At 45.0% G+C, this 27035-nt stretch overlaps 1 protein-coding gene across 1 annotated transcript in view; it reads left to right on the top strand.

Moving 5' to 3' along the window:
• Positions 1-25369, top strand: part of LOC147614918 (uncharacterized) — a 39585-nt gene extending 14216 nt beyond the window's left edge. Inside the window, exons 3-5 of the mRNA XM_086780002.1 lie at positions 5890-5916; positions 21455-21477; positions 23755-25369. Coding sequence (XP_086636128.1) covers positions 5890-5916; positions 21455-21477; positions 23755-25187 — 1483 coding nt within the window. The 3' untranslated portion in view covers positions 25188-25369. The remainder of the gene's footprint in view (positions 1-5889; positions 5917-21454; positions 21478-23754) is intronic.
• Positions 25370-27035: the final 1666 nt, after the last annotated feature.

Genomic DNA, 27035 nt, shown 5'->3' with positions numbered 1-27035 from the left:
CAAATAAGTTTCTTTTCATTTGTTCGAAAATTATTTTTTAAAAGCTTTGCTAGAAACCAAGGTTATTAGCTTATTAAGTGAATCAACGACTTGATGCTTTCCAATGTCTTGAATACATGCATGCCCTCTACATCGCTATTCGAAGGTCCTTTTGCTTCTTCTCCCTCTACAAAATCTGTATGAATATTCAATACAAAATTTTGTACGTATATTCATTAATGTCATTGACGTGGCATTAATGAATATACTTATATTACATCCCCTCTCTCTCTCTCTCTCTCTCTCTTCTCCCAATAGTGCTCTGTCTTCTTCGGCTAGCCTCCGCCCATCCGCTCCGCCACTCCTCCTCTACCACCTTCGCCTGCCTCTCTTTTTTCCTCTCTCAAAGGCTCGAAAGCTTGAAAGGTTGCTCTCACCACGAGTTCTCTTCCTCATCTAGCCTGCACTCCCTAGATTCTCTGGCCTTCTACACTATCACCCACCTTATCCTACTTCGTCCCCTCCTTGAATCAAACTTTTGAAGAAAGGAGGCAAGCACACATGCCCACTTGGATTCCACATCAGGCATTGAGAGAGAGATCTCCTTCTCTTGGTTTGTTTACGCCTGCTTGTCCTCTCCTCTATCGGTGTATGTGTGATGTGCAATAGAGAAGGGGGGGGAAAGTGGGAGATGTCATCCACCCCATCCAAGCGCCACGAGCCAGCTTACTATGCAGCCACGAGCCAACCTACAATACAACCACGAGCACGTACTAGAGAAATCCCAGTTATCAGTACTTTCTAAACAAAGCGATCAAAATTGCTGAGATTTTAAACTCAACAACTCAAAAGTAAAACCATGGCGGTTGGCAGGTTGATTAATTAATGCCAAATTTTTTTTTGGTTGCCTATTAAATAAGTATGTACGTTTTAGTTTAATGAGGAAAGTCAACTTGTATTTTAAGTAAAACCATCGCAGCCGGCCGGTTGATTAATTAATGCCAAAAAATAACTTTGGTTGCCTATTAAATGAGTATGTACGTTTTAGTTTAATGAGGAAAGTCAACTTGTATATTGGGGGTTCTATCTAAGGTTTTTGCGCAAGGTGATATGAGTTTGCACGGGCCACACTACCTCCTCAAAATTGGAAAAGTAGCAAAACCATTATATAAATTTTCCTTGGATATGCAATTAAATATATTTGATTTGATGGATGATTATTTATTAACCCGCGAGATATAAGGTCTTCAAAATTCTTGTGATTGTAGCGGGCTTGCTTGTAAATGAAAGAGTGCCATATGCACAATATAGAATACTCGTACCATGCTCTAGCCATAGCTATCCACATATACATGTTAAGTACAGATTATGGCGTACTTTGGCTCATAAATGCATTTCTTTTTTGGCTTTAGCATTGAAAATATATAGGTGAAGGTAGAAAAACTATGTTTAATGTTTTAGCCCCTCTCCATCAGAACAATGGGAGGCTTCCTTACACAGTTTTTCTCCTGATTCTAAAATGAATGTTTGGTTTTTCTTTTCCATTCAGATTGACTTTTTAATGTCGGTTGTGGATTGTCCTAGATCTCTCAACTGACTATTACAACCATTTTCTTGGGTACAGGTACGTCTCAGATGGTGATTGTCCCGCCTACCGGTAAGTTTCATTCTATTATTTATTGTTGAATACCGTTGGAAGAGATGCGTGTGGACTGAAAATTTCTTGTGATAGCCTTTGCTGCCTACCCTGGCTGCTCTGATGTTTACACTCTTGGCTGCCTGAATTGCTTTCTTTGTACCTTGCCTGGCACTCTCATTGGCCAAGGGTAACAATTTCGAGGGAAGGGAACCTCTGAGCCATCCCCACGCTGCTGTAAATTTTGCCAAGACGTGGCAGCTTATGTCAGTCAACTTGGCCAAGCCAAATGCCAACTGTGCAGATTTTGGCATAGTTGGGCAAGGCTCAGTTAACTGAGTTGGGCCATGGGAAAGTCAAGTTAGTAGTCTTACTTCACAACCCACCTTGCCCTGCATTCCTTTATGTCCAATGAGGCGGTTGGTTGGTCTGCCAGCTACCGACTCCCTTACTCCTGAGGTCGGGTTTGCCGACCCATGAACCCATGATGTGGCTTGTTTTCTTATTGGGCAGGAAAGTACAGTCACGAAAGGTGAAACATTCAAGAATGGCCCATTATCCAACCAATCTAGATCACCGCTGACAGTTGAGCCACAATAAGTTGCTGTACAATTCAAATATGATATCTGAAAGAAAGTGCTTATGGGCCATCTATAATAATGGTGCCAAGGCATGGGCTTGGGGGTAGCCCAAGTATGGGGGACATTAATGTTGATGATGGTGCAAATGCAAATGCCATTGTAAGTGCACATGTTGAACCAGTCGTGAGCAATGATATGTTCACGATGATGATGATAATGCGCTCTATGATGAATGTCTTCAATAGTTGACGAATTAGCTTGATTGAGAGCATTAACAAGAATCATGCAATCCATGAACGTGAGATGTTGATGATGGTGCAAATGCAAATGCCATTGTAAGTGCACATGTTGAACCAGTCGTGAGCAATGATATGTTAACGATGATGATGATAATGCGCTCTATGATGAATGTCTTCAATAGTTGACAAATTAGCTTGATTGAGAGCATTAACAAGAATCATGCAATCCATGAACGTGAGTATTAGAGATTAATTCATAGTCAACATGAAATGTTGTTCCGGAATGCGTGGAACGTGGGAACGTCGCTTAGCCTGCGTGGGAAAGTTGTGGAACGTGCTGGTCACATAAGGTGCGTTCCGAGAACGTATGGAACACGTTTTGGGAACAGATGGGCGGAATGGAACGGACGTGCACAACTTCTTGCCGTTTTTGGTATTAGTCACGTCGCACTTTTTTTGGCTGTTGCCCAGGTCGCTCATTAATCACGGCCTAACGTGCCTTCAAGTGGCGGCCAACGGCCAGCTACACACTTTAAAACGGCATAACTTCCACAAGGCTCATGCTTCGAAATGGCTTGCAACGCCCATACTGCACACGTCCACTCGTATGAGGACATTTTCTTCATGAAGCTGTCAAAGAAATACAACCTTGGAGAGCCATCCATCCCTGTCGAGAAAAAAAAGGGAGCTTGAAGCCAAGGACAATGTTGTCCTTTTTCATGCTTCCCCTCCGAGGTCTATGGTTTTACCCTTCACTCTTTACAGCTCCTTTCAATCCTTCTCAACCCATGAACTTCTCTGCATTGATTGGCTCTTCTATGCATCAACCACTCCCTAGAGGCACCAACGCACTCTTGCTACCTCTTGTGATCCATGCAAAAGGGAAGCAATGGATGCAATTGTTGCGAGGTTTTTTTAACCATGACTATATTGCATTCAATGTAGCAAGGTCTCCCTACTTCCAAGAAATGGTTCTCGTCTCATTGTCAAGTTTGGGCCTACCTATACTCTCCCCTCCTTTGTGTAGCTCAGGACCACCCTTCTGCTCTACACGAGAAAGAAGCCGATAGCTGTTCTTGTTCTATCCTTGGCATTATGGCTACTCTTGGGGAACTGTATTCTTTTTGTCTTCCCATGATGCCTCTTTGACAGACACATTCATGTCATAGTGGAGGAGTGGGTAGAAGTAATCGAGCAAGTTGGTGTTGCAAGCGTTATCCAAGTCATTGACGATGGAGAGAACTCAAATCGAGCAGCAGGTGAAAAGCTTTTAACAAGGTATCCGCACATCACATTCACTCCATGCATTGTACATGGATTGAATAATTTCTTTAAGGACATTGATGCCCGGTGGAGCAACCGAACCTCTCACACTACCCGTGACTTGGTGGAGAGAGGGTTGTGCACCCCTCTACGCTCCACCACCCTTTGCCTTTTGCCCGGTGGTGCGGAGGCGGACCGTGAATCCGTGGAAGTGGCAGTGGAGCATACACCAATGAAAGAGTCGATGGCTGCTTCATCATGTGCCGATGGTGGTGCTAGTGGTGGTGTCGGTGCGTGTGTTGATGATGCTCCTCTACTTGAATTTGAGCCGTTGCTCATCTTCCACGAAATGTCATCGGCAATGCTTTGCGGAATCTCCTTGCATGGGGCAACTTGTCTCCCAATCTTTGAAAGGTGCTGGAGAAGCCTTGTTGCACCATTGGTGTATGACTTGCCGCAATATCGGCATGTCCGATGATGGGAGTTGCACTTCTTGGTGTCCTTCTCTACATTGAGGCAATGCAAATCAAAAGCCTCATGCTTCTCTCGAGGCATGATGGATAAGAGAAGGGCTAAAGCGTGGAGTAGAGGAGAGAGCATAGAGAAGATGAACTATGGGAAGAGCTTGGAGTAGAGGCTCAAGTGGGATGGAAGGAGCTTGGAGGAGGGTGGAGGGGAGGCTTGGAGTAGAGGCTTGGTCCTTGAGGCTTGGAGTAGATGGAGGATGGTGGAGGAGAGGCTTGGTCCTTGAGGCTTTTATAGAAGGACTCAGGAGAGATGAAAGGAAAACAGCCAAAAAAACGGACAGAAAACGGTCAAAAAAAATGGGCAAAAAACGAACAAAAAAATGGCTATTTTCAACGGGCAGAACAGGGCAAAATCGTACTTGATCATACGGAACGAATCGTACGTACGATCTGATCCGTACGATGTACGAAACTAAGCCTGGATGTACCTACGCAAGAGAACCCTCTTGGATTTGATTTGGGAGGCGAGGGTACCAACATCTAGAAAGGTTGGTACAAAGCTTTGAAAAGATGTAGGGGAGAAGAGAGCTTGAGCTCTTGCAAGCACACACACACTCACAGAACCCTAAAAGTGAACACACAAGGTGAGGCTGAAAATCTTCTTCTTTTTCACACAACATTCAACACACCATATACAAAGATAAGAGTACACACAATATGAAAAGGTACTCAACCAAATACATACTAGGGTTCTCTATAGTGTGAACCCAACTAAATGAGCTGGCGCTATAACTATTCCAGTCTCTAGAATGGCCGACTAGTCTCACTGGCTGCCCTGACATGATCTGTGTGCTGACCGACTGCTACTATTGGCCGACTAAAGGAGATAAGGTGTCAGTTGATATGCTGGCTGTTGGCTCTTTTGAGCAGGTCGACCATCTTTTCAGCAAGTCGACTGGCTGTTGGGGGCCATATAAAATGGCTTCTTTCCTCCCCACACATTGTATCTTGTATTCGGGATTTCTTGTGTATATAACAGAGTTATATGCTTCTCTCTCTCTCTCTCTCTCTCTCTCTCTCTCTCCTCTATACGCTTTTCTCTCTCTCTCTCTCTCTCTCTCTCTCTCTCTCTCTCTCTCTTTTCTCTGCGTTTTTTTGTTGTGCACTTGCTCTAGTGTTTTCAGATCTTGTCTTCATCTCCGTTGCATATTCTAACACGACCCTGGGCATCAAAAAACTACAAATGTCCCCAACTTTAAGAGAACCTACCATCTTTTCACCCATGCTCTATTTGGAGGATTTCCTTGATAGCTGAAACTTAGGCACCTTTCGTAATACTCTAGCTACCACTTCAAACTCTAGGATATAGTCCTCCAGAGAAACCCCATTGCATCATTACATTACACAATGCCATATCATACTTCACTCGACGGAAGCATAACTTCTAGTTTGACTTACAACTGGATCACCTGCGGCGGTGGACACTCTCGAGAATGGATAGGATGGAACCCTTGAACCTCTTTTTTAGGAGGTGAATATCGACCATAACAGCATCTTCTCTCAAGGAAACCGACTTTCTAGCCTACTTCACGAAGTTGTTTCTTTTGCACTCCAATTGTAGAAGAAGGTACATGTTGACGACTGTAGAAGAAGGTATATGTTGACAACTGTAGAAGTCGCGTTTCATGAGATTCCAATGTCAAAGACATAAGGAAACCATAAAGCCCATCTTCTCTCGGGCATTTTCCCTTGTGGGTTGTCGTTAGAGCGTGCGCAAGCTCCTTTGCGGGTGTCAATAGAAAAGTCCAAAGAGTGGGAGTACCACCTCTCGTTTGTTGTTAGACCCGCTTATGCACGTCCAAGAGGATGGGGGGCACCCGTGAGATAATAACAAAAGAAATCTATGTTAATGGCTTGTACTTGGGGGGGAAGGTACCTGTGTGGGCTTGAAATCTCAAAGAAATCTTTCTTACTTATTTCCAAAAGGAGGCTCTAAAATGGTACTCTCTGCTCCTTGATGAAATTAAGCTCTGTATGGGCTACAGCCAACTGAGCGTTAATCCACAGGCTATCTAGGGTACTCTACTAAAGCTGTTGCAAGGAGGCTAGTGTGGCGGATGCTCCTCTCTTGCTCTCAGAAGCCAACCAGTCAGCTCTGTAAACTGTGCAGCCTCTTGTAATAAACTGCCGATCTCTCCAAGGCCTGTGTGAACCAGTGTGAAAGTCCATACTCTCCCAAATCTCCTCTATTGTCTTGCAAATCTTGAAATATTGAATGAGACTGTCTGGGATCCGGGTGCTCAAATGTATGTCCTGCCTCCATGGGTCTTGAGGGATAGAATGATAGGTGAATGATCGGAGAAAGTAGGACATGGCTAGAATACCAATCATGCCACCTCGTCCATAAGCACATCGGAAGGAGAGGGAATGCGAGAGCTCAACAAGAGGAAGGAGGTGCTTTCTTGGAGAGCCTTGGCTTCTTGTTGAGCTTTTTTTTTCCTTTCCTCTTCCTTCTTTCTTGTTTGCTTGACCATGTGGATGGCCTCGAGTTGTTCATAGGAGAGAGGTGCGTAGAATTTTATAAGTTTGCTCCTGTTGAGGAATCCTTTCATTTGGACTTCATCCAATGTTTTGAAGGGGATAGCTCCTCCTCTTGATGACTTTGGCTAGGATTTTGTAGATGGTTGCTAGGAGGATGGTGGGCCTCCACTATCGAATCTCGAATCTGCCACCACCCTACTTGGAAATCAAATGGATCAATCCCTTTGATAGCCTCTCTTGTATGGATGCCGTGGTCATAATCTCATTGAAGACAGCTTTGAAGCCACCTTCCATGAGATCCAATGTTGAAGAAAAAAGGAAACTGGAACTCATCTTCTCTCGGGCATTTGCGCTTGGGGAGTCGTTAGAGCTTCCGCAAGCTCCTTTGTAGTATTCAATAGGAGAGTCCGAAGAGTTGGAAGTACCACCTCTCTCGTGCGTTGCCAAGTCCACTCACGTATGTCCAGCACTCGAGAGGATAGGGGGCACCCGTGAGAAGAAAAGGAAGAAATTTGTGGCACTAGCTTGCACCTTGCAACATTGGGCTCATTATCGACATGATATGATGCATGTGCTCTTTCCGAGCTGGTGACCTTGGCAATGGTGGCCTTCTTGCATACATGGGCGCATCCCTTCTTGCATCTCCTTGCTCATGAGGATACTCTTAAGACATGAGTATCATGGGCTGCATATTCATGTACATCACCTTGTGTGATCTCTCCACAAGCCAATTCAATAGGCAAAGTGCCATGTCCTACATGTGCCATGTTCACCATGAGTTTCAGCCTTTAATATACTTCAGTACAACAGTTGTGCTAGAAATGGCACACTCTGAAAAGCACGAAGAGGTATCAGAGCATTCTGGCTCAGCCACTAAGTGACTCCCAAGGAGATGCACATATCCAATAGAAGAATGCAGTTAGGGCAGCAGATGGAGTGGTCTGCAATAGGCAAAGCAAGAGGAGGCATTTCATGAGGGTATGTACTCACAAACATTACATCATTAAGCTCTTAGATGAGTTCCAAAGGCCTAGCAACAAGCATGATTAGTTCCAATAGGTGACCCATCGCTGTTTTAAGCATGGGGACAACAGTGGAATAGATGCTATGCCCTTCAGCAAGACTTGGAAGTAGAGACCATAAGTGGAAGGTGTTCAGAAAAAATATCAAAGTCAATGTCAAAGTTAGAAGTAGAAGTTTAATGTCAGTAGTCCAGGGAAGAAGGATGATCGAGTGTCCACCCCGTCATCAAGTTTAGCAAGAGGGGATGTCACGTGCATGCCCATGCCATGGCTAATCCTTGGCATAAATAGTGGAATCCGTGATAAGTTAGCATTTAGAGTATCATTAGCATCATCTTTAGGTAGCACTAGCAGCATTAGCATGAGCAACAGTCTTAGGAGCATCATTAGCATGAGCAACAGTCTTAGGAGCATCATTATCATCATCAACATCATTAGCATCACCTGCAGCAATATGATCATGGAGGACATGGATGCCTAGTCGGTTGCCATATGGAGCATCCAAACAGCCAGTCGGCCAAATATCAAAGGTCGGACAACAGCTTGGGCAAGGCATGAGGTCAACACAACATTTATAGAAGAAAAGCAATAATTTTCTTGTCCAAGAGCTGGCCGACAGCAACTTTGCTAGCTGACCAACACTCCAATCAAGGATGTAAGATGGAGTCATTAATCAAGTCATACATTTAGTATTCTCATCATTTCATCAGTAGAAGTGATGTAGGGCCAGAGGTCAACCCTGATGGGACTGACCAAGGGCCTAACGATGTAAAGTCAATTGCACCATATGAAATACAAGAAAACCTGACACCAACTGCCTCTCTTATTCTCTCGCCTCTATCTTAATCATGTGTAAATCAGCATCTTGTTCTTAGTCAAGCTTAGGGCTGTGGATCAGTACAGCAAGGCTTCTACGCATGCAACATGGCTAGCAAGGAAGTGGCATTTGAAGGCCATTGTGTACAAGGTGGTAGCCTTCTTTGAAGCCTCTAGCAGCAGAAGGTTGGAGAGAGAGAGAGAGAGAGAGAGAGAGAGAGAAGGTGTTGATCTTCAGTAAAATCAAAGCTGTTGAAATTAATCACCACGCTTTCTAGCTTTGAATTGGCGCATAAAGACGCAACATTCATTATATAGGATATTTTCCACGACCTCAATTACTTAGAAGCAGTTCGCCTTGTAGCACAACAGCTCTACCAAGGTAGATTTAGAGTAGTATTTAGGTAGATCTCAACAGACAAAGGTGACGGACAGGTCCACTCGAGGTGCAGGTAATTTGGCGCAGGCTTTTCCGAGCAAGGTGTCGGTAACTCACAATAGAGAGAAGTTGAGAGAGAAGCACATTCGGAGGAGCAAAGCAATGAGAAGGTTCTTTATTTTGAGAACCCTAAGAGTTGAAAACCTTAGTATTTGTGAAGGCTTCTCATCTGCAAATTCAGACCATCCCTCAAACAAGGCATCACATTGAGAAATATATGATTAAAAATGCATTTATTTCGGTTTATCCATATAGCCCATAGATATTCAGCCAGAATAATGTTCCATGGACCATAACTCTGCAGCATAGCTGTTGCGAGGTGCGCCTCTAACAGTTCGAGGCGTACGACTGCTTGATCGAGGCATCCACAAAAAAATAAAATATATTTATTTTTATTTTTTATTTTGTTGGTGTGAGTCTTTAGACAGGGGCTTTAAAGGCCCAAGGCAGTCCCTCTCACACACACTATCTCTCCCTCATTCTCTCCCTCCCTCCCTCCCTTGAGCCTTTCTCAAGACCCAAAGTTCAAAGTTCAAACACACTAGGATGATGATGTTGTTTATACCCACTTTTGGAGCTCTCTCTATACTCTACTGGTTCATTTCAGTTCATTTCATTTTACTTTGTACCCTTGAATCTTGATGATGTATGAAGATGATGAGGATGGACTATTTTGGTCTCATAGGTCATTTTGGCCTTTTGCAGACGTTTAATACAACTTTCTTTCTTTCACACACACACACACACACACTCTCTCTCTCTCTCTCTCTCTCTCTCCCTGTCTCATACACACCCTCCCTCAAGGCTCATACATACACTCTAGTCTCTCTCTCTCTCTCTCTCTCTCTCTCTCTCTCTATATATATATATATATATATATATATATATATATATATATATATATATATATTCCACGATCTCCACATTGCTTGGATCAGAGGGTTGCCCTGTGGTTTTATTTTGACAGTGTTAAAGAAGATCATCAGCTTTGGGAGTTTCTTCCACTGTGGGAAGCCTGCAATACTGTAATGTTCCACATTGCTTTTGAGTAAGATGGGGAAATCTCCAGGAGGTGATAAGAAACTTCAGATTATCCATTTAGTTGCCATTCAATCCGCAAAATATACGATGTTGGAAATTTCCAAGCCTCCCTCTTGTTTGGGTTTGGTACATACCTTGCAAACTACTTTAGGGATTTTCATCTCCTCTGCATTGCTTGACCCCAAAAAGTTTTTGCAAATTCTCTCTAATTGTTTTAAGTCAGAGTTTGAGGGGCACCAACAAGACAGAAAATATATAGCGGTCGGGAAGAGCACTAGAATTCTGCCTACAAAGGTGTGTTGTATGCTTGTCCAACATCTGAATTTATTCTTTATTTTATCCAGGCTCCATTGCCTTCGTTGATGCATAGAAACCCCAAATCTCATCAGGATTCCTAGAAGTGTGAAAATTTGTCCATTCTGAAGTTTACATCCTTGATCAAATAGCCATTGTGGTGGATCTGCAAGCATTGCTTTGATTCCCGTTTTAGATTGGTTTATAACGGACACTGATGCCAACAAAAGACATAAAGGCATTCCCAAAAAGTGCTAATTGAGCCGGGGTTATTTTAGATAAGACCATTGGCGTCATTTGCAAATTGTTGGAGACAGGTTTGACCCTTGTTGTTGGGGAGCTGGATTCCCTTTTCCATGGCACTTTTGACTAGCCAACTAATGCATCAGCAGCAATTGCAAAAAGAAGTGGAGCTACAGAGCATCCTTGTCGAATGGAGCGGGTCAATTTAAAGGATTCAATTAAGTTGCCGTTGATAGTTATCCTTGCCATAGCATATCCAAAGAGTACTTGCACCATCTTCTTGAAGTTGGGCCCAATCCCATATCTTTGAGAGATTGTAAGATGAAGTCCCATTCTACCCTATCATAGGCTTTGTCAAAGCCTATTTTGAAGAAGATAAAGTCTTGCTGGGTTTGTTGAGCATATATTGTTCTACTTCCTCTCAAAGAACAATAATGGCGTCAAGAATATACCTCTACCTAAATTTAATAAAGCTTTTTTGTTTTGGTCTTATCCAGTCTTTTAAATGACTTGTGACCCGGTTGACTAATTTAATTTATAAGCTGTAGATAGCTTGGTGATCGGTTGCCAGTTAGAGAGCTCCTCTTTGGATTTTCTCTTGTTAATAAGCTTACTGACTCCTTCAATGATGCAAAAAGGAAGGGCCCCGAATCTTAATGATTCTTTGCATACTTCAAGCAGAGGGACTAGCAAGAAATCTTTAAATGTTTTAAGAATTTTGATGGAATGCCATCTACACCAGGGCTTTTACCATTCTTCATGGTCATAATGGCATCCTCTAATTCTCCACAAGAAAGGTCATGTTCTAGAGTGCTTGTAATACTTTGGGGAATTGTATTTTTCTTGCAATTTGCAATCGTCCGCATAGCCATTATTCTTTGACATTCCTTTGTCAGTTAAAAAAATAGCGGAAAAGTGGTCCTTCACATTGTAAAGATTTTCTGCTATATTGATTCTACATAGACACCATTATTACCTCTTAACATGGGGATGTGGTCTGCCCCACTGTCTGCTTTTTGAGGATGGAGAACATCTCCTTTGAAGGTCGATCTATTCTGTCGACCCACCACTCTCTAAAAAAAGAGTAATGTGTTGGCATTGGATTTCATCCTCTTTTTTTAAGTCTTTCTTTATTTTGTTAAGATGATCTTGAAGATGGATTTGTCCTTGATTTATTTTTTGTTCAAGACTGCAACTTTAAGCATTTTAGCCCTTCTCTTAGTCTTGATTTTGCTAACTTCCTACTTAATGCCTATAAACAATTTTTGAGAATCTCTCACCGCGTGTCCCCATGCCTTGGTAGGGGATCTAAAAGCTTTGAAGTGGGGTTGACCATATCTGTTAGATATCTGTAACGCCGCTACGGGCGTTACCACAGGAGGGAACGGCCTCTGGCTCACCACCCAGCCATAGAGAAAGAATGAGGATTGTCCCTCATCCCCCAGGCTATATAGTGTGTGGCCTGCCGTCCACACTAGCCTGGCCGCCCATGACTCCGCATGGGCGTCCTCTCCCACTGAACCCCGGACATGGCCATCCGGTCTGTCGTCGGTCACAGGCGTTACAGCCTACGTGACATTGTGTTAGATATCCGTAACGCCGCTACGGGCATTACCACGAGGGAACAGCCTCTGGCTCACCACCCAGCCATAGAGGAAGAATGAGGATTGCCTCTCATCCCCCAGGCTATATAGTGTGTGGCCTGTCGTCCACACTAGCCTGGCCGCCCATGACTCCGCATGGGCGTCCTCTCGCACTGAACCCCGGACATGGCCATCCGGTCTGCCGTTGGTCACAGGCGTTACAGCCTACGTGACATTACCCCCCCTTAAGAAGAGTTTTCGTCCTCAAAAAGAAACTGGGGAAACCTTTTGGAAATTGCACTACGGCGTTCCCAGGTAGCTACCGCCTCATCCCTATCTGTCCATTTAACAAGTACCTCCTGGTACATTTTATGTCAGGTTTGTCTGTCACACGATACTGTAGAATCTTTTCAGGTTCATGTGGTATCTTTGGTGGCTCTATCAAGTCCACCAAAATCTCTGGAGAAACTGCGTTCTCTAACATGGAAGACAGGATGGACTTGAGAACTCTCCGGTAACTCAAGCTTATATGCTACGTCCCCAATCTTCTTAAGGATTTTAAAAGGACCACAATATCTCGGAGAAAGTTTATCACACTTTCCCGTTTTCATGGTTTCTGACTGCGCAGGAACCTTGAGGAATACAAAGTCACCTTCTGCAAAGGTCACCTTTCTTCGTCCTTTATCCGCATAAGTTTTAGCGCGATCCTCAGCGCTACGAATGCTCTCACGTGCGGCTCTGAGCATATCATTCATATCTTCAAGGAAATCCTTGACAGATTGAATCTTCTCCTTTTCTAGAGACTAGGCCTACAGCCATCGGAGATCTCGGTTGGAATCCATACATTAACATGAATGGTGTAAATCCAATCGTTGAGTGTTTGGAGCTGTTATAAGCAAACTCCAATAAGGGCAAGTACTTTTTCCAATTTGATCGCTTCTTACTTACATAAGAACGCAACATATCCTCGAGTATTTGGTTAACCCTTTTCGTTTGACCATCAGACTCCGGATGGTCTGCCGTACTCATACTCAGAGTAGTATCCAGCTTTTTGAAGACTTCCCTCCAAATGTGGCTGTTGAACTTTCTATCTCTGTCTGACACTATATCTGCGGGTAAGCCATATAGCTTGTAGAGATGTTCAATAAAGAGTTTTGCCAACTCTGGCGTTTTTACCATTTTCTTGGTGGCAATAAATTTTGCCATCTTGGTTAACCTATCCACCATCAATTAGACTGAGTCATTCCCTCGACTTGTCGTGGGTAAACCGATGATGAAATCCATGGAAATGCTTTTCCATTTCCCTTGAGGAATGCTTAAAGGATGGAGCAAGCCCCCAACCTTTAGCTTTTCATGCTTATTGACCTGACACTTATTGCATTGCAGCACATAAGTCTGGACGTCCTTGAACAAACTAGGCCAATAAAATTGTCGTTTGACTAGTGCATAGGTCTTTTGTATCTCGGGATGACCAGCACTTGGACTATCGTGACTTTCTCTAAGAATGCATGCTCGAAAGTCACCAATAGTTGGTACACACACCCTACCCTTGTAGAGTAAGTACCCGTCGTCAATGGAGTAGTTAGCATACTTCTCTCCCCGACGAAGTTTAGCATCATCCTTTGAAACCGTGTCCGAAAACAAAGGTGATGAAGGGCCTAAGTCTGAGCTCTCCGGCTCAAAACTACACCCCGAAGACTCGGCTAGCCTCTCCGGACTAACTCTCGCTTCTACCCGCAGCACCTACGGCCAGTCTCTCCGGACGAGCATTACGTGCCGGCGAGGAAGGTGGGCGCGGCTGTGACAAAGTGCGTATGCGTACAGCGTGCCAGACCTATGTAAAGACAGGATCATGCTCACACAAGCCACGGAGTGATTCCAAGAACTCCTTCTTGAAAACCGTAAAGCTTAACTCATTAATTTGTGGCATGCAGCTAATCGCATCCACCACAACATCATATTTACCTTTTTGGTAGCGAATCTGAAGGTCAAACTCCTGTAGGAGCTCCGCCCACCGAGCTTTCCGACCTTTCAACTTGTTTTGACTCGAAAGCCATGTCAGGCTTTCGTGATCCGTACATACTTCAAAAGTGGCACCATATAAATAATGTCTCCACTTTTTAAGTGCATGTACGATGGCTAGTAACTCCCGCTCGTAAGCTGAGTAGTTACGCTAAGCTTTATCTAATTTCTTGCTCTCAAATGCAACAGGGCGTCCCCTTTGCAAAAGCACGGCTCCAATGGCCTCACCACTAACGTTTGTCTCCAAGACAAACGGCTCAGTAGGGTCAACTATAGTCAAAACAGGTGTAGCTGTTATGGCTACCTTAAGTTTTTCGAAGCTTCTTTTGTTGGTCTCCCTCCCAATATATATTCTTTGTTTTTGTGCGCAATTGATCCGTCAACGGGACTGCGATCTTCCGGTAGTCCTTTACATACTGTCGTTAGAACCCCGACATGCCAAGAAAAATCTGCAGATCTTCGAGATTTTTCGGGGCTAGCCACTTGAGAATAGATTCCACTTTCTCAGTTTCCATCCGCGTACCATGGGCGGATATAATGTGGTCCAAATAGTGAATTTCTCTTTCAAAAAAATTCACATTTGCTGTCCTTCGCAAATAGCTTGTGTTGTCGCAATAACTGGAACACTAATCGCAAATGTGCCAAGTGTTCTTTACGCGTTTTGCTGTACACAAGAATATCATCTAGGAAAACTACTACGAATTTTCCTAAGTATGGACGTAAAACACTGTCCATCAGCGTCATAAAAGTCACTGGAGCATTGGTTAGCCCAAACGGCATAACCAAAAACTCAAAGTGACCGAATCGTGTCCTGAATGCTGTCTTCGCAACATCCTCGACCTTAATTCTAACCTGATGATACCTAGATCTCAGGTCTATCTTAGAGAAATATTTCGACCCATAGAGTTGATCAAACAACTCGTCCATACATGGCATAGGGTACTTATTCTTAATCGTCACTTGATTAAGAGCTCGATAATCTATGCACATGCGCATAGAACCGTCTTTCTTCTTTACCAGAAGAATCGGTGATGCCCAAGGACTCGAACTAGGGCGAATAAACCCTTTCTCTAAGTATTCGGTCAACTGCTTTTCCACCTCCTGTGCCTCAGAGTGGCTCAACCTATATAAGTAGGCTTGCTTATTGATTTGGACCGAGGCATAACTTCGATGCCATAGTCTACTTCCCTTGATGGTGGTAAACCATCTGGAAGCTCTGTAGGAAAGACATCTTGAAATTCCTGCAATAAACTTTTCAAAGCATCTACGTACTTTGTTTTTAGAGTCTCTTTTGCCTTGGACTTTGTTGTTTCATCATCACATGCATGCCAAACAGGGTTCTCAGAAAATAGTGGGTCTCTTCCAAGGCTTTGTTTTCCATGTTTGTCTACGCAAACATTACTTTCAGTTTCAGCTACGGAAACAGAATTTACAAGAGGGTAACAAGCGTATACTTGTGCTACCTGGCCGTTGCGGACCGCGTGGCATAACTCGAGCGATGATATAAGTGGTGAAAAGGGGACACTACGGTCTCCCTGTAGAGTGATGATATTACCCCCATACTCAAACTGTAATGTGGTGTGTAAATAACTCCGAACTAGGCTAGGACCGAGGCTATACAGCCACTCCCTGCCTAAGTAAACATCTGCTCTAGCCAAATGCATGACCTAGAAGTCAAGCACGGCCTCATAGTCCTGCATGATCAAAGGGACTCCCAAGACCACGGTATTCCATACCTTTTTATCATAACCATTGGCCAAACCAACGGTATACTCATGATCACTTGCGGTCTCTTTTAATTTCAACTCTTGACCAATAAATAGTTCAAAAAGTTATGGCTAGCCCCATCGTCTATAAAGACAGTGACTCTACAGCCACCTATGGTGCCATACATGCGCACCATGTCATGCCACATAGCTGGTGTCACTGAACAAGCGTGACGCTCATCACAATGACTCATCGTAACCTCTCTGAACTCTCCGGCACTGAGAGGTAGCGTCTGCACCGTGTGCAACTGCCTAGAGGATTTACCATCGCTCTTAGGGGCCTTGCCACTAGTGCTTGCTTTTAACTTTGGGCAATCAGCCTTGTTGTGCCCCACTTCATTGCAGTTGAAGCAACAATTTTCCTTTTGTGCTTGCAAGTACTGCTCCTTTTTGTGGGTTTCAGAACTTCGTTTTTTCTTGAAGGGTCTTGGTTTTTTAGACCAACGACCCCCTGACTCCCCTCCGTCCTCTCCTCTGATTTTTCACTACGGAAACCCTTTCTTTTAAACCCCGACCCCTTTTTTTTTCTTTATCCACTGATCTCCTTGCCCCATCTCGCGCACCACGGCGCTTGATGTCATCATAGATTTGCGCATACTTGATGGCCTGAGAGAGGTCCTTAGGCTGCAAGGGCTCTACAAACTCAAGATAATCATTTGTGAGGCCTCGTTTGAAGCCCCTCAATGTTTGGAATGCATTGGTTCCCTTCAACTTGAGTATGAGCTCTCTGTAGTCAGAGATGTACTGGGTGAGGGTCTTGTGTTCTATCGAACACTTGTCCCACGCATCCCAACTTCTCTCTTCTTCATTGCCTAGCAAAAACTCCTTTCGAAACATTGTTTCGAAAGCTACCCAAGTGGTAAGACTCATCCACCACTTGTATGCCTTGCCAGACAATAAGAAACTAGCCTCTACGGGCTGCACATGACTAGGCTGCTTACGCAGCTCATGAATGTTCGACCATTTCGCTAAGAACATATTAACAGAATCCTTGTTACGCTCTCGTTCCTCGCCGCCAAAACTAGGCAACTTAAAATCTTTAAGTAACGCCGAGGCTATCTCTACGGGCGACCTCGCAGCAGGCAGTGCGGCCTGTCCTCCCGGGACCACGGGTGAGGCTGCGCTGACGCGTGTCGCAGGCGGGCGTCTATCACGAGGAAGAGGAGAAGATGTCGAAATAGCAGACAACACGTCTTGTCGTGTGGAGATGCCCTGCAGAATCGTGACAACGTCATCCTAGACCCTCTGTAAGGTCGTGAATTGTGTGTTAACATATCTAAACATCCCACTAGAGCGCTCCGTCTTCGTGAGGATGTCGGCAGGGTCAGTAAGGTACTGGTCAAAGTCTTGGTCTACCAAGAGGTCATCGTCCCCCTCTCCATATAATCCAGCTCATCGGTTGGAGCGGGGTCAGCCAGGTTGGCGGCCTCTACGGGCATGCCAAGGTCAAGGGCAGGGTCACGAGACGTGGAAGGCGCCTGTGGGTCACGAGACGTGCCCAGAGAGCGCCCTTTCGAACAGGAGACGGCCTGGCGTCTACGGCTAGACAACTCGGTCGGGGTAAGGTCCGCGACCGAGGAGAGAAGTCCTGAAAAAATCTACCGGACTAGTGGGTGGGGTCACACTGGGACGGGCAGACATTTTTATTTACTTGCAATGTAAACAATGCAATAAACCAGAAATACACAACAGTAACAGTAAAAGAAAGAGTAATAGTCACCCCTGCAACAAGACTCTTGTCCCCGTCGAAAAAACATCCGCGATGCAATGATCCACGAAGGTCGACGGCACGAGCAAGTAGTAAACTGCAATTCGTTTGTTGTGTGTGACGGGGGGAGAGAGAGAGAGAGAGAGAGAGAGAGAGAGAGAGAGAGAGAGAGAGAGTTCTTCCCTTCCAATTCTGTCTTGGCCGCCTCCCTCCACACACTCCATTGGAGATAAGGATGAGAAGATGAATGGTTGAAAACCATTGAGTGGGCTCCGGTCACGCGCGGATTCTGACGACCCAATCGAACCGACGCTCTGATACCAGTGTTAGATATCCGTAACGCCGCTACGGGCGTTACCACAGGAGGGAACAGCCTCTGGCTCACCACCCAGCCATAGAGGAAGAATGAGGATTGCCCCTCATCCCCCAGGCTATATAGTGTGTGGCCTGCCGTCCACACTAGCCTGGCCGCCCATGACTCCGCATGGGCGTCCTCTCCCACTGAACCCCGAACATGGCCATCCGGTCTGTCGTCGGTCACAGGCGTTACAGCCTACGTGACAATATCACTTCGAGATTAGCACGAATCGTCGGGAGCTAGAAGAGTTTGGGGTCCGTATGGAACCAACTTGCTCTGACCATTTGGGTTCCTTGCGAAAAGGAGCAGAGAATAGGATAGTGGTCCGAGAGGGCTATATTGACTCGCGTTTTTACTTTAGTGCCGAGGAATCTATTGCTGATGGCTGCATCTGTCCAATCTTGCCTTCCTCAGTTGGTTACCTTGTCTCCCATTTCCTCGAGTGTTGATCACAAGACAAGTCTTGGAGGGCATGTAATCCTTTCAAATCCGCCCAGCTAGTCCTTTCAACACCTCTGATAGTGTCACATACTTAACAATCTATCTTGAGGGGATTCAACCATGTTGAAGTCCCCTATATTGATGATGGGATCTGTAAAGTGCATTAGAGATTTCCATAGTTGAGCTTTGGAGACCGTCGAGCCAGTTGCTTAAACAGAGACCAAAACAAACTTGAAATCTTGATGGTCCAGATGGAGAGTCACCCATCAATTATTAGGATCACTTTCATGGGATTCATAGAAGGGCATCCAATAGTTATGAAGACTACAACAGTACCACCAGCTCCCTGGGCATGGTTAGTATTGTACCACTTATGTTGTTTAGATATATTTGCAAGGTTGTGTTGGAGGAGGTTGCCAGCCGCTTTGACTTCTTGAAGACTGATGTTATCCGCTTGGATATTGGTTTGAAATAGCCAATTTTTTATTACTCTAGCTCTATTAGCATCTGAAAGGCCTTTGGTGTTATAAGACAATTTGCCAATTAACATGGAGACTAGAGGTCAGCGACATGTCACCATCTCGACGTGAGGAGGAATAGTCGCTTTGAAAACCCTCTAGAGTCTTCTCTTGCATTTGGGTCATTGCTTTGTGACTCTCAAGATGAAAGCATGAGATCTATGACACCCTAGGATAACCAGATTAAGTGGGGTGTTAAAACATTAATCTTGAATCTTGAGTTTGGATGAGGGGAAGCCTAAACCATGGGCATAGGCTCATTGCTTGTAGCTCGAATATGAGGATGAGATCACGTGCATGTGTATCCACCCTAGGTTCACCAGATCTAGGTAGGTTAGAATTTTTTTGATCTTGGATCCTAGAATTATTCAATGGGTTTATGCACAATGTGTAAGTGCATGGTAAAGCAGAAGAGGCCATTGATGGCCACATGGAAAGTGCTAGGGGCACATGTCCAATGTGGGAGTCACATGGTTTGTGCTAGTCACAGGCTTTATGTTTGGTGACACATTTATGGTACACATGTCTTGCACTAAGGGGCATGTATCCATAAAATCATGTATTCCTTGGCTCATTTTAAAAGTTTGGTTAATGGAATCTAGTCTATAGATTTTGCTTCTCATGTGTACGTCTTATTGTTAATAGTGCTTGATTAGTATCCTAATTAATCATGGAGTTGTTTTTGTACTCTGAACCACCTTTGCTTAGTGAATTTTAACTCAACTTTCCACCACTCATTGGAATGAAGCAATCTTGAAACTGGCGTTTCGGGCCCATGTGCCCGGCGTGCTAGTACTAGCGTCTGGATTGCATTCTTAGAGGGTTGGGAATGTTGAAAATGAAATTGGCACCGGAGGTCACTCTGGGTACAAAACCAAGCACTTAGTGGAGTCGTAGATGAATTCATGTTGCGTACATATCAATGGGTTGGCCATGTGCACCACTCACAGGCACAAACAGGCACTATGGACACTTGGAACAACCCATAAAACAACTCGTGCGGCTCCCATAAGGAGTCGACCAGCCGGCGACAAGTAGTAGGGGGCCGGGTTGACCAAGGGCAACACCACGAGGCCATAAAATAGCCAATTGATGATGTGGCAACCGTATAGGTCGCTGAGACGAAGTAGCCCGAAAACAAGTGTGGAGGTCACCTTTCTGATGAGGATCATAGTTATTTGTGTTGTTTTGCAAATGGATGAGTGTAGCCTCCTATATGAGCTAAAATGATGGAGAGCTTGTTTGTAGAGAAGATGGCGATTCATCTTGTAGAGAGTAAGGAAGAGGTTGTACATGTTCTACACTTGCCCGTTGCTGCTTGGGAGATCACCTCCCACTTACACCAAGGCCACAATTGTCAAGTGAAATTTTAATGTGTGAACTCACAAAGGTTATAAACATTACAAAGTATTTTAATAATATTAAAACAAAGTTTTGGGGTGCACTTGCCACTTTTTCACATGTTGCCAAACTTGTCAGGCCTGATACACGGCATTAACACTGTTCATAGGCAAGCGTCGGAGGCTTGTAAACTAGACATCCATAGTAGGCAGTCAAACAAAATAGTTCGTGCTAAAGCAATTTCAAACATGCAAACGTGTGTGCATGTGCAATCTTGTTATGAACAAACACTCGGTCATGGAACATATAAAGTAATGGCATTTTTGGTACTTGATTCGTTCATCGAAAAGCACGGAGCTGAGATCCGAGATGCTTGGATCCGTGCATTGGCTACAACATGGGCGTGAAAATTGGAATTTCGGACACTCAGATCCACACATTGCTCTCAATACAGGTGGCCCGAAGGTTGATTGGCTCCTATAAAATGGCATGAGACTGGAGAGGACCATTTGGGTGAATGTGGATCGAGTGCTTGGATCTGAGACACTTGAATCCACGCATTGGCTACAAAGTGGGCATGAAAATTGGGATTTCGGATACTTGAATCCACACAACGGCCTAGTACAAGTGGCACGAAGGTTGCTTGGCCCTCATGAAATGGCATGAGATTGGAGAGGGCCATTTCGGTGGCCAAATGGTGACGTTAGCGGAGTCATGGATGATGGAGAACTGTGATAGTGAAGATAGGGAGAGAGAATTCGAGGGCTAAGATGTGGTGGGAGAAGTCGTCTTCATAGATTCGGTCAAGATTATGTTTGAAATGGATGCTAGTGAAGCTGGTAGGAGTGGATGTGGTGTGGGGATTAAGGTGGGGCATGAGATCATGCAGAGGTATGTGTGGTCAGCTAGTATGGGGAGGGGGAATGGTGAAGTCTAGGATGTGGTATGAGAGTAGGAGGAGACCCCATGAGGAAATCCACTGTTCAAGAGGCTTTGCTAAGGCCATGTGACCAGATCCGTTATGTATAACCAGCTCATGCATAGCCCCCGTTTCCACCGTATGCTGTTGGCTCCCCTATAACTTACAAGATTGGCACTCTGTGGGCCCATCTTGGCCACATCAATATTCGGTAGTAGCCGAAAAGATGAATGTCAGGGATGTTCCCAGGCGCATCGGTAGTAGCCGCATCCCAAAAGATGAATGTCAGCCTTCAGGGATCTTTCCAGGCGCACCGAGAGGCAACTGCTGAAGCGAGGAGCTGGAAATCCTCTTTAGCAAAAAAGAGGCAAGGGACGGCGGCCGGATGACAGAGCGGTTGCCACGGAGTCCTCTTGGGGTTCAAGACCAGAAGACACCAAAACATGCCACGGATTTTTTAAAAAAAACCCTAGAGTGATAAACACGTGGATGGGAAAACAAGAGAGAGGGTGAGGAGGGGAGCGGATGGAAGCACGGAGGGGAGGTGGGGAAGGCGGGAAGGAAGTAGCAGGGCTTGGGCTGTTGAGGCGAGGGTGGCAAGGGGGGTAGCCAGAAAAGGTTGGGTGGGAGATGTGAAGCGGGACGGGGCATTGGAGAGGCTAGGGCGGGGGGAGGGAGAGGGAGGCGGAAGGGGAGGATGAGGTACGGGAAAACAAGAGAGGGTAAGGAGGGGAGCGGGGAGCGGATGGAAGCAAGGAGGGGAGGCGGGGAAGAGGGTAAGGCGGGAAGCAGTAGGGCTTAGGCTGTCGGACGAGGGAGGCAAGGGGGGTTTAGCTAGAAAAGGTTGGGCGGGAGATGACAGCCCTGCAAAACAGTGGAGAGGCGAAGCGGAACGGGGAGGATGGGGTGTTAACAGGCTGTAGGTGGGAGGGACAGGGAGGCGGAAGGGAGGATGGGGTACGGGCTGGAGGCGGAAGGGGAGGATGAGGTGTGGGTTGCAGATGGAAGAAGCGGGAGGCAGAGGACGAGGGCGCGAGCTGCAGGCGGACTGGCGGGAGACAGAAAGGAGGGGGGCGGGAGAGTTGGGCGAGCGCGAAGGGTGCTAGGGAGAGCTCCAGTCTCAGCTTGCGTTACCAATGCCTCTTATCACCTTGTGGATTACTTTACGGCATGCCCCTCAATGTTTTTTTTGCACCTTATTAAGGGAGGCCCAACCTTAGAAGCGCTAAGGGTAGAAATCTTGAGCTCGAAAGAGGTAAGAAATGGTTTTCCGTAAGGTCCAGCCAGAAGTTTCTCGAAGGCGGGAAAAACTGACATTTCTAGAGCCATCATTTCTGCACTGACTTTTTGCAGCTTTATAAAAGCATGAAGGCCGCGTTGGTGAGGGAAGGGAGGGGGATGGGAGGGGAACTAAAGGCCGGGGAGGGAGGAACGAGGCTGAGCTGGATGACTCTGTCAGAAGGATGCATGTCAGTGATCTTTTCAGGCGCACCAAGAGAGCTTGTAACAGATCCCTGAACTGTCTGCACGTCGGGCGGTCACCCACAATTTGTTGAAACGAGGAGCTGGAGATTCTCTTTGGAAAAAACATGACGACCTTTCAATACTGTAGCCAAAAAAACATGAGTAGCTTTCTTAGGGCTTCACATGGTAACTGATTGAAGCGCAATAACGTACCATGAGAGGCCTATAGCTTCTTGCTTTAGCATAGTGATTGATATTTTGTTTTTTTGAGAAGGGGTCTAACATGGCCTTAGAATGTTGCCCGTAACCTCCAACAGAGACTTTGTTGCACTCAAGCTCTCAAGCGCCCAACTCCCTACTCCCTGTCTACCGCCAAGTCACGGTTCGGCCTCCTCCCCCAATGGCCGTGGCTCATGCCCGCTCTCAAGCAACCCTTTCTCTTGTAAATATTTCTTGGTTAATAGCAATGACGGTTCCTCCGTGAGTCCTCTCTCTCTCTCTCTCTCTCTCTCTCTCTCTCTCGTTCTTGGCAAGCAAAACATGGGTTCCTGGCTCTGCTCGAGCCGCGGGGAACGTCGACCGGTCCCATTGTTTTCGGGTGCCGTTTGGCACGTCGACAAGGTGAATTGAGCCCCGTTGGGGTCCCGTGGGGACCTGGGCATCACACTTAGAGACGTAAGTGATCAATACCGTAGTAGCAAAAAAACATGAGGAGCTTTCTAGTGTCCCTTTCAGGCCAAATGTGATTATAAAATATCATGTGTGTAGATTTGAAAGGTGTATGCTTATATAAAACAACTTCGCTTAGGTCAAAACGGGGGATTGATCCCACTCCCATAATGTTGTTGCAGGCAGTGTACGCTTGCTTTATATTACGAGGGGTAAATTGTCATTGCATGAATATCCAGCATATATCAGATGGAAAATTCATGTTGCATTGATGGGAAATTTATGTTGCATTGATATGCAGGAGTCAATCAGTCAATTATGAAAAACAAGGTTTCAAGGTTTCAAACGTATGTTTGTGACTAACTTGCTGGTTAAGAGTATTTGATAAGTATTCTTGTGTACAGGTGCAATACCCTCTGCACTACGCGATCGAACTAGCTACTATCTCAGCTGCTTGAAAATCTCACCAACAATGCAGCTTCCTAGCCTTTCTGAATTACCGTGTCTCCTTAAAGAACCACCACCCCGAGATCTACGTTTTCCAGTTCGCACAGATGTCTTCATGGATCTCCCTCCTGGGCGTGAGACTTTTTTTGTTGCTTCAGGTGAAATAGACTGCAGGGAGATTGTCTATGAAGTAGTGGCTCCATTGATCCGGTCAATAAGCACTGGAGTGGAGAAGGAGTTTCTGGTAGGTCTGTGGGATGATTGTATCAACCGCATTGTGAAGGTGTTTTGCGCGGAGGAGGTCGAATTGATCCGCAACAATACAAGGAGCAGTTCCTGTGAAGAAGAGAGAGCCAATGTGTGTGGCCTCGTTCGGCAATTGTGCTTGTGGAGAGGAGAAGAGCGCGGTTTATCTATTAGTGCTGGAAGTGATGACCCAGCAGTCCGTCTTGTGAACAAACTGCTGTGGACGTATGGGGATCTGCCCTATATACTTGGCTATTACGCAGTGGGAATGAAGGTGACATTTTGTGCTTTGAGCAGGGGAGAGCATGAGAAGCTGGTGTGCACTAACCTGGTCACCATCAGCCTTTCCAACCCGGCTGAGAGGCTCAGTGCACTCACTCCGTGCTGGCACGTCGCACAGCTTCTGCCGCTGCTGGCTGATGCTTGTGCGAGGATGAGGAATGTGCACAGTGACTACAGCAGGGTCCACAGCGGAAGCTGCAAGGTAGTGGAGGTGATGGTGTCACAGGTGCGGAAGACGTACCCGAGCCGGCGGCGGTGGGCTGGCGTGAAGCACATGTACGAGCTGCTGGCGGAGCAGAGGATCCCATGTGTGGAGCGGCTGGTGAAGTGGGACGAACTCAACCTATCGCTGGACTTCAAGCCACGGGGCCAGCCCATAAAGCCGGCGTCTGTCGACACGCTCCTGCAGGCGCTCAAGTGTGTGTGCACGGCGCTGGTGTCGCTACACAGCATATCGTTAATGCACCGGGATCTCCGGTGGGAGAATGTGATGAAGAGGAGCGACATCGAGGACGAGTGGTTCCTCATCGACTTCGAAGATGCTGCCTTCGAAGAGGGATCAGGGGCAGGCTCAGCGTCTTCCGTGTCATCGTCGCAACAGCACTTGCTGCACTACTACTACCCCCACCGCCTCACCCCGGCCAGCCATGCGCCCGAAATGTGTCGCGGCCCCCACGGCCTCAAGGTGGACGTGTGGGGCCTGGGCTACCTCATCAAGACGTGCGGCCTCGAGCTCCCAGAACACCTCAAGGATCTGCAGCGGAGGTTCATGGATCCCGACCCAGACCAGCGCCCTCCCATGGATGATTGCTTCTACCTACTCATGCAAGTGCAGTCCTCCCTCACACATTACCACCCATAAAATAAAATTAAAAAAAACCACTAGGAAAGGCAACCATATTTATTTATTCCCCCAAAAAAAACAAAATTTTTGTATAGCAGCTATGCATGCATCCGTTGTATCGTTATGTAATTGGAAGTTTTTGAGGTAGGCTAGACCATATTTTATCTTCACACTATGAGCTAAACCAACCACCCAGTGGAGTGGACATCTTCTATAATTGATTTTTGTCACAAATTTAATAATTTGATGCTCTGCTTACGGAAGAGATGTGGGGTTTCCAATAGTGTCTTTTTCCAACACGTGTAATAGTTTCTATTTGAAGGGTAAATCAAAGGGCAGGCTGTGAATTGAGGATTGTAACCTTTCTTTTCAAAGGGCTTGACAAGGGATATGTTACATATGTGACTGAAGAAGGAGCGAGTTCCAAACAATGATATATATTGAAAGTTTGTTATTAACTTTCTTGCAACTAAATGGCAATCAACTCTTATCAGAATTCGATTGTACTAGACTCACAATTCCTTATAAATTTTATATCCGATGAAAGTTACTTTCAAAAGAAGTCGAAAAAGACCATTCATTCGCAAGCGTCTAAAATTGCACAGAGTAGTCATTCCCAACTTGCACATGTCTTGTAGAAGGTACCCAAATCTGGTAACAAGGAGGATCGACATATTTACGCGCTCGTCCGAGAGGGGGAAATAAAGAATTTTACAACTCTGCAATACATCATATAGTCACGTTTACTGGTGAACGAGGAAAATAAAAATAAAAAAAACAGACAAACTAACTGATGCGTTTAAATATCACGTCTCAGTTACAATGCTAGTGATAAATAACATTGCTTCTTTGGCACTTTAGTGATAAATAACATTGCTTCTTAGGAGAGAATTGGCAATTGCAGTGCCCTTTATTAAAGTGTAATTTTCACCGCTCACATTGAGAAAATCCGGTTCTCATTTTGCATTCCCTTAAATTTAAAAAAATAAAATTTTGAGAATTTAAATACATATTTTCAATAAAAGCGGTCGAGCTCGAAATGTGATTTTTTTTAATTATAAACTAGTGGGAAAACAAGTTTATTTTTGACACTGGGCATTAGTCAATTTCACCGACTTAGGAGGTTGTTTTTTTTAGCTTATTATATAACTCACCTCATCAAGTATAGGAGGTTGTTTCTTTTAGCTTATATAACTCACCTCATCTACTTCATGAAATCTTCTTGTGAGGTTCTTGTAGGTAGTTTAACACCACCCTATGAACAAATATAACCACACATTGATTAGTACAACAGTTGAATCTTGTTTTCTATAGAGCATTTAAGATTTTTATTTGAAGTTCGCTTTGATATTTATATATTCAAAATGAGTTATTTTTAGCGTATTGTATCGCAACAAATTTAAGTATCTCTTTTGCGAAGCATTTTACATGTCTACCAAGTAAATGGCTTATTTATGTTTCTAGTTTATCTTTCTATATGATTTAACATAAAAATATCCATGGTTCTATTGTTGAGTAATTTACTTCGTTCTACTCTTGTATGCACTATAACTATAACTATAACTATAACTATAAATATATAAATATATATATATATATATATATTTATATATAGGGTCCTAAGTCTAGCCTGTGGATGTAGTGAAGGCCACAGAATGAGCCCCGCAAGTCAAGATACTCGGTTCATTGGAATGAATAAGTTACAGAGTTAGATACTCGTACTCGCAATCGAGTTGCGATTTTTGATGTCCATGAAAAACCAACACGAGAGACGCTTAAGCATATATGACGACACACTGTTGTCATTCACCTCACAAAATCATCGATGACTAATATAAGATAACCTACATTCACACAAACCATTCA

This window comes from Cibotium barometz, chromosome 41 (assembly GCF_041138505.1).
Source record: "Cibotium barometz isolate CiBa-2024 chromosome 41, ASM4113850v1, whole genome shotgun sequence".
NCBI lineage: Eukaryota > Viridiplantae > Streptophyta > Polypodiopsida > Cyatheales > Cibotiaceae > Cibotium > Cibotium barometz.
The sequence above is the reverse complement of the archived record's forward strand: the minus strand, read 5'-3'. Positions and strand labels throughout refer to the sequence as shown.